Consider the following 7,773-nt stretch of genomic DNA (forward strand, 5'->3'; position numbering starts at 1 on the left):
GATAAGGAACATAGCTCATGTGATCTGCAAGCCATGCGTCCAGTTCAAGTCACTGTCCTGCAGTCTGCAGTCCGCACTAAAGAAATTACATGGTTTCAACGGAGAATGGCAGAAGCCATGGCTCACAGTCCAGAACATCACGTTCTGGCCGTAGTGGGCGGCACAGTGGAGCTGAAGTAGAACTCATGATTCATTTTATTTGTAACAATGATCTGTTTGGATTACAGCCTCGTAAAGAATGAACATAGAGTGAACTCGCATTCTACTTAAAAATATATACTTCTTTCTCATGCTATATATGAAACAAATTTCATCTCATGAGTGGGCAAAAACCCTTCATTTGTTGGGGTTGGGTTGGTTGGCAAGGACCAAGATATCTTGCAAAATTTGCCCACCTGCTGCACCAGCCATCTCTTTAACAATAGTCTGAACCCTGGAACATTAGAGTCATCTTCTGACGTACTCGATCGTGCAGTTCTCCTTGAGCCATTCAAGCACCTTCGCTGCCTCTAGAACATCCTGGACCTGCATTGTTGAGTCCCACATAGAAAACATACAGGTGAGGATGTCCATTTTCTATTCATGGTAAAAAATAATGTTGGACATATGCTTCACTTGTATTCCCTATTTCATAGACTTAAGCTTCACTTGTAGTTAACATCCATGAGGTGTATAACCACAGACTAGTGTGTATATGCTTTAGTGGATGAAAAGCTGTCAAAATAATACCCAGATAATTCACATTGCAGTTAAATCTGGAAGAATACCAACACTGCAGTTTAGTGAAGGATTTCATCCAGATTACCAGAATCTAGCAATTAAATACCTGCTGCTTGATGTTGTCCTCATCATAGTCTTGATTGTACTGTTTGAACTCTGCCACAGAGTTTTCAACTTCCTTGATGAGCTGTTCAGTTGAGTACTGCATGATGGTTTGTCGTGATTACTGATTAGCATAAACGATATTGCAAACAAAGGTGAAAGTTGGGAGGTTAATGATTATCACCCGAACCAAAAACATAAAACCCAGGAATTATTATTACCTGCAAATTTTCGGACTTGAAAATGTCACCAACAGCCAGCATTTGTTTAATGATTCTAGTAATGTTCTCCTTTTCCTCTTCTAGATATGCCTGAACTGACCTCTGGCTCGATAGGGATGCTAGCTGGTCTTTATCTAGCTTCCTTTCTGCCTGCAGAAATTGATAAATGTACATTTAAAAAGGAACAGTTAAGACGTTATGACTGTCTGGCTGCTAGTTTAGTACCTGAAGCTGCAGAAGTTTGGCTCCATAAAGTTGTTGGCCTTGTTCTTGAAACAAGGCACGTGGAACATCAACTTCAACCAACTAAGCAAACCGAGGGGAAATTAGGACAAACTTCTAGGATCTTAGACGGGAGGTGCAAAAAATTTAAATAACTGAACAAAGCATATCATGTGAATGATCCATCAGCACCAAAGTTCGAGAACTGAAAGGCTGTTTCAGAAGAGCACCTTTCCGAGTTGATCAAGGATTGCGTTATCTGTTGCTTGTTCTATGGCTGTTTTCTCCACTTCTTTACATCTTTCCAATATACGTTGTCGAACCTGCAATAGGCAGGAGGGCTGATTATTAAGACAAAAGATAATGAACCAACGACTATGAGCTGTTTACAGTTCACAGATAATATTTGAATATATACACTAGGATCAAATGACATCAACTTCCAAAAAAGGAGATAAGTTGACTTCAAACCAAGTAGTATGTAATTACAACAACAGAATACAAACCTCAGTTATGGTATTGCATCCTGGAAGGAGCTTTCCAGCAAGCGAATCATCCATTTCTGGCAGCTCTCTATAGAAGAGATCTTTACAGTCAACCTACACAATACATTCAATGCAGGTAACAGCTATAGTGATTAGAACTGAGGACTGAGGGACTACACCCCGTGCTGATACTAATTGATCTTGCAATATAGGTATTATACAAGCACAACATGATGTGATCAGTGACAATAATTGAACTACAAGAATCTTTAAGTGTGCTCTTTTAGAAGTAACACTCACAGTGAATTGTGCACGAACACCTCGTAGGCTTTCTTGCTCAAATGACTCAGGGAACTGAATAGGAAACGATCTAGTCTCACCAGGACGAATCCCAATCAACGAACCAAGAAATCCAGGAACAAGGTTATTGTTTTCCTCAGTGTCCAAGTGGAAACCTGGAAATCGTAGTATGTATGTAATATCACAATGTGATTTCAAACATCAATAAATGCAAAGCAATCTCTCAGTTAGCATACTAACTGTTGCAGAAGAAAGCTACGAGGACAAATTAATAGTCAGTCACATCACTAAGTTAAAGGGAAACAAAATTTACTAGAGATAACAAGTATGGCATGATAGAATTACTTTTAGGCAAGATAGTCTTGATATGCAGCATTCGAATGTCACTTATTTATAAAGGGGTAAGTCTTAAAGGTGAAGTTATGAAAATAACATGGAAGTCAGATGTGTGAAAAATTGGCAAACCTGTACTCTCAGCAGATGAAATTTTTTCACCTTTAGATCCATCCCTGTTAATACTTTCTGCAAATATATCTAGTACCACCAGATCACCAATCTATATATATCCAGAAAATGGATGCTGTTAGATAATCATGAAAGTACAGTTAAATTAAGCATTCCAACTTTGTTGAAGCAAGTACTTTTTTTTCTCAAACAAAAGCAAGTAGGTTTTCAAAAATAAAATATCTTCACACTAGAAAGAAACATCCGAAGGGCAAGGGGTGAACCCTCCCCTCCTTCTCGACTCTACAGTTGAATAGATGGATTTATGCCAGAGTACTGACACCAAATACTAGACCAAAATCGAAAAGAAATTTACTAATTCTAGAAATAATTGATTGGTGAAATGCCAGGAGGGTGCTGTATCTGTTTGGTACAGGTGGAACAACCAGGGCTCACATTTCCATTGAGAGCTAGGCAGCCACAGGTCTACTAGTCCTCAACTGTATTGCCTGTACTGGCTGGTATTGCAAGCATTTAACACGAATTTTAATGGAATAGAACAATAGAAGCCTTATGGGATTAAAAAAGCAAGAAATAAACACAAAGAAATGGAAAAAAAACTATAGCTGGCTGAAACTGCCTCGTGCCTAGTTTCAAGCAAGACGTGTGTGGCTTGGGATTTGCTTCGAGAAGAAAATAAGGTGTCTAATTACTTATAACTAACTGATACTAAAGTTGTCATTAGTTTATTTCACACTAAAGTAACTATTGAGTTACCTGGAGGCCTCTGTCAGCCACTATTCTAAGTAAGCCCAGTGCTTTGTGACGACGCTGGAGCTCTTTTTCTGCTGCCTTTTCTGCATCAACAGCTTCATCTATTTCAACGACAATTTTGAGGTTCTTATATTTGTCTTCAGATAACCATCGGACTTCAGGGGCAACATCCACAGCAACATCATACCTGATCACATTAACAAAAAAGATATGACCTCAAAAGCACATGGCAATGTATTACCATTGAACTAATTTCTTGGAAACAGTTAATTTTCTCTAAACAAGTTTTAAAAATGAAATAAGTAGGACATCTAGATGACAGTACAGAGTACAGTCTACCTAAACACATCATCAAGTGTGAAAGAACTTCTCATATCATCAAACTGAGTCAGAATGCGAACAGAATCTTCTAATGCCCTGTCCTCTACCTAAAACAATACAAGAAAGACATTAGCTGGATACATGTAGGAGGAAGAACATAGCATGCATTATCTCTCGATAGGGAGGAAGGAAAAATCATGGTTCAGCAAAAGATTTAGATTGCTGAAGAGATCTAGAGGTGTCTGAAGAACAGAAAAAGTAGTATAGCGATTTTTGACTAAATATTAAGTTGTGCTGTCAGCAGATGATCTTGTCATTTTGTCTGTTTAGCACAAATCCATCATATGAGTGATGATACAACAAAATGTGAAACCAAGAGTTCCTCATGATATATATCAGAGTAGTGCTTCCCAAAAATAGGACTTCGAGTCATACTGAGGATAATGCTTGAGGAAGTGTATGTTTTAGGATAGCTTCAATTGTGGCATCCTGTACATGTTGCGGTCCTACATAGTTTATAAGAAGGTTCTCTGGAATGATCTTCCCAGGCCGAAATCCAGGAACCTGATAAGAAGCAAAGACAGGGACATCAGAACAGAGTGTAGAATATACAATATCACACAGAAGTGACAGACATTATCATCCTTCTTCGTTGGAGAAACAATGCAGGTATATCTCTCCCCCACTTTATAATGCTGTTTTTTAATTTGCGTTGACAATCTCCAATTCGAAAGTGCTTCGTACATAGATAAAACCAGGCTGAATTGAACATTTGACTGCAAACCCACAAAGATAAAAGACCTTGTGGTGTGGGTAAGTAGTGCGTCAAGCATGACCGCCCAAATTCAAACATGATTGCAGCAACTGTACCTGTTATCTTTGACGTAACGCCTAATGCCGTACTGAGCGTTGTAAACTTTGTGACATAATCAACCTTGTGGGTAGTGATGTATTTCGAAATCTGATTTGGGTGTAAGTGTTTGCAGTTTGCAGAGGAGGAATGGTACCTTGAAACGTTTTGCGTACTCCTGCAGCGTTAATTGGTAACACTCCTGAATGATCGAGGTAGGCACCTCCACGCTGAACTTAACCTGCGAAGAATCACACAGGCGGACGTAAAAAATCAAGAACGAACTTTCCTCTGTTACTCAAACTACCCCAGCAGCCCTCGTAGCGCGAAACTGCGAGACAAGCAAACTAAGCTCGAACTGGCCCTCCGATTCACACGAGCGACCGCAATTAAAAGGGCAACGACGGCGGGAGCTCACACTGGACCCAGGCTGAGGCGTCTCGGTGACGCGGACGGAGTCGCCGCCCCCAGACGCGGCCTCCCGGAGCTCCACAGCGGCCGAGGCGACGGGGAGCCACCGCCGTCGCCGCCGCGAGGTGGAGGCGGAGGAGGACGTGGAGAGAGAGCGGGAGGTGGAGGGGAGCGAAGGGGTGGTCCACGAGACGGAGACTGATACCGCCGGAGGGGGTGAGAAGGGGCCATGGGGGCGCGAGGCGGAGGCGACTGCGGTCGCGGCGGTGGTGGCGAGCTCCATGGCCGCGGCTCCGAGTGGTGGAGTGGAGTGAAGCAGCCCTCGCGTGTGTCGGTGTGTGGGGGAGAAGACGAGGAAAGGGGATTAGGAGCGCGACGATGAAAATGCAGGTGACTGTAAGCTTCCAAACTTATGGTCATCTCGGCCCGTCCGCTCCCATGCCTCCCCTTCTCCCTTTACTCCCCCTCGCCCACGCCCCTCCCAAGTGGATCCCGGCGACCCTCCCCTTCCCCATTCACTCCCCCTTCCCCCCACCCCTCCGAGTGGATCCCGGCGACCCTCCCTTTCCCCTTCACTCCCCCTCCCCTTGCCCCCTCCCGCGCAGTGCCGCCGCCGGATCCGAGCTCCCCGCCGCCGTGCGCCTCCGGATCCGCGCTCCACCGACGCGCGTGCCGCCGGATCCGCCTCCGCACGCCGCACGCCGCTGGATCCGCGCTCCGGCACCGCCGCGGGCTCCTCCGGCTCTGCCACTGCCGGATCCGCCTCCCTGGATGCGGCGGGGAGGCGCGGCGCGGCGGCTCCGGCGGCGGCGGGGAGGCGGAGCTCCCTAGGTTTTGAGTTTTTTTTTGTCGCAAAAATTTTTTGCAAAATTTTTCCACTGCAAAATTTTTTTCTCTTGAAGGTTCCCTGTTTCCTTTTTTTTTTTCAAAAAATTTTCTGCTCTCTAATTTTTTTCTTTGATTTTCCATCTTAAATTTTTTTCTCAATTTTTTTTCTCTAAAATTTTTCTCGTCAAAATTTTCTGTCTTTTTTTTCTCAAAATTTTTTTCTTGAAAAAATTTCTTGAAATCAGAAAACGACAAAAAACTTACTAAAATAGGAAAAAAAATAAACGGTCGGAAAATCGACCGCACGGAACCCCTCCGTGCGGTTGACCGTAAATTAGCGGTGCCCGATTAGGAGTTGGAAGATAAGCCGATCTCTTCCTTGGTCGCTAGTTTCGCTACCGGTTTTTGAGAGTTGAGACTCCAAATGTCCATTCGGCCGCCCGGCCCGAGCCCGAGCCCACCCTAGCCCGGCCACCTACGGGCCGTGCCTGGTCCGGCCCTATTCCTTAGCGGGCCATGTCAGGTCAGTCCATGGGCTGCGCCGACGGCCCAGGCCCAGGCCCACGGGCCTGTTTCGTGCTGGGCTGGCCCAATAAGCTTGGTGGCAACACCACGCCCGTGCCGCCCGCTAACTGCCGCCGCATCCACCGGCCGTGCGCCGCGGAGCTGAGGAGCGGCGGCCTCTGTTTTCAAGGCGTCACTTAGGCGTCGCCTAGGCGACAAGGCGGTGGCGGCTCGCCTTGCTTAAGGTCTCGCCTTAGCCCGCCTAGGCGTCGCCTAGGCGATAAGGTAGTGGTGGATCGCCTCGCCTCGCCTTACCGCTTTAAAAACATAGGCGGCGGCCGGCGGGGCGGAGCCGAGGAGGCGGCGGCCGGTGCCGCGGAGCCGGCAGCCGGTGAGGCGGAGACGAGGAGGCAGTGGCGGGCGGGGCGGAGCCGAGGAGCCAGCGGTCAGTGAGGCGGAGATGAGCAGGCGGCGACCGGAGGGGCAGAGACGAGGAGGCGACAGCCGGCGCGGCGGAGCCGAGGCGGCGGCGGCGGGCGGGACGGAGACGAGGAGTGGCGGGCTGGCGGCCGACGGGGACGGCGTTCAGGGCAGGGGGCCGGCCGGCCGAGGGGGGGGGGGCTGTGTGCGGGGCCGGCGGGGCGCTGAGCCGCGGACGGCCTGACGTGCACACGTTGTGCAAACGGGTTATGCTTGGGGGCTAGGGTTTGGAGTGTGGAGGGCGCGCGCTGTCCGCTGTGGCCTGTGGGCTGGCCGGCTGGGCTGTGATCAGTGGAGTTAGCGGGCCAATATCGGGCCGGGCTGCTAACTCTGTGCTGAGCCGTGCCAGCCCACGGGCTGGGGTGATGGCCCAAGCCCGAACACGGTTGACGAGCCGGGCTAGCCCGGGCACGGTGCGGAGCCGGCCGGGCCGTGCTTGGGCCGGACCAAAATGGATGTGCTTGGGCCAGGCTAACGGGTTGCGGGCTGCATGACCAACTATAATTGATACGAAGGCGTCGGGCTTCACGGTATTCCTGTGAGAGTCAACGGCTAGGATCCTTTGTCGTTGTGGCATTTCATATTAGTGACCTCCACAAAATATATATATTCTGCCATCTGATCTCTGAAATTGTTTTCATAAGAAACAAAAAAAATCGCCTCGAATATTTTTCCTATAGGTGTATAACTCTTAAAAATTTACTTTCGTGACCATGTAAAACCCACCGCGAAATACATGCACGCCGTCATGGAAAAAATTATGCCAAAGATGATTTCATTTTCATGAGCGTTCATCCCATCATGAAAATAGTGCTATTTTTTATATAACAGAGCTAGTTCTGCTGTATAAATAATAATCGCTCTATTCAGCTAGCTATTTTGAGTATTTTGAGTAAAGAAAAAATATAGCTCAACAATCTGACTATTTTGAAGCTTTATAGTCTTCCCGTCTTGTTCCACTGACCGAATTTTCTACTGAAAGATAAAATAAACTTATTGCAAAGGTTGTATTTGTATATTGTTCAGTCATAGTATATTTCTATCGACTTACTATTCCTGATAGGTTGCATTTATAATCACTTAAATTTTTGCTTTATATGTAACTGCATGC

The 7,773-nt window shown here is 46.5% G+C and overlaps 1 protein-coding gene across 1 annotated transcript; it reads right to left on the bottom strand.

The window, feature by feature from the left end:
• Positions 1 to 172: 172 nt before the first annotated feature.
• Positions 173 to 5,225, bottom strand: LOC120671438 (trigger factor-like protein TIG, Chloroplastic). Its single transcript, XM_039951763.1, has 13 exons — positions 4,858 to 5,225; positions 4,597 to 4,680; positions 4,025 to 4,153; positions 3,608 to 3,696; positions 3,272 to 3,455; positions 2,516 to 2,606; positions 2,051 to 2,205; positions 1,772 to 1,864; positions 1,496 to 1,588; positions 1,269 to 1,349; positions 1,044 to 1,193; positions 827 to 922; positions 173 to 525 (listed from the first exon to the last, which is right to left on the bottom strand). The coding sequence occupies exons 1-13, from the start codon at positions 5,131 to 5,133 to the stop codon at positions 448 to 450; spliced, it is 1,599 nt and encodes a 532-aa protein (XP_039807697.1). The 5' UTR covers positions 5,134 to 5,225; the 3' UTR covers positions 173 to 447.
• Positions 5,226 to 7,773: the final 2,548 nt, after the last annotated feature.

This window comes from Panicum virgatum, chromosome 4N (genome assembly GCF_016808335.1).
Source record: "Panicum virgatum strain AP13 chromosome 4N, P.virgatum_v5, whole genome shotgun sequence".
NCBI lineage: Eukaryota > Viridiplantae > Streptophyta > Magnoliopsida > Poales > Poaceae > Panicum > Panicum virgatum.

Excerpts from the sequence above, each read along its gene's own strand:
- LOC120671438 (XM_039951763.1), bottom strand. The coding sequence starts at position 5,133 with ATGGAGCTCGCCACCACCGCCGCGACCGCAGTCGCCTCCGCCTCGCGC. Across the intron at positions 1,194-1,268 it reads CCAAACTTCTGCAGCTTCAG|GCAGAAAGGAAGCTAGATAA; the intron begins GTACTAAACTAG and ends CAATTTCTGCAG. Across the intron at positions 923-1,043 it reads TCAAGTCCGAAAATTTGCAG|TACTCAACTGAACAGCTCAT; the intron begins GTAATAATAATT and ends ACCATCATGCAG.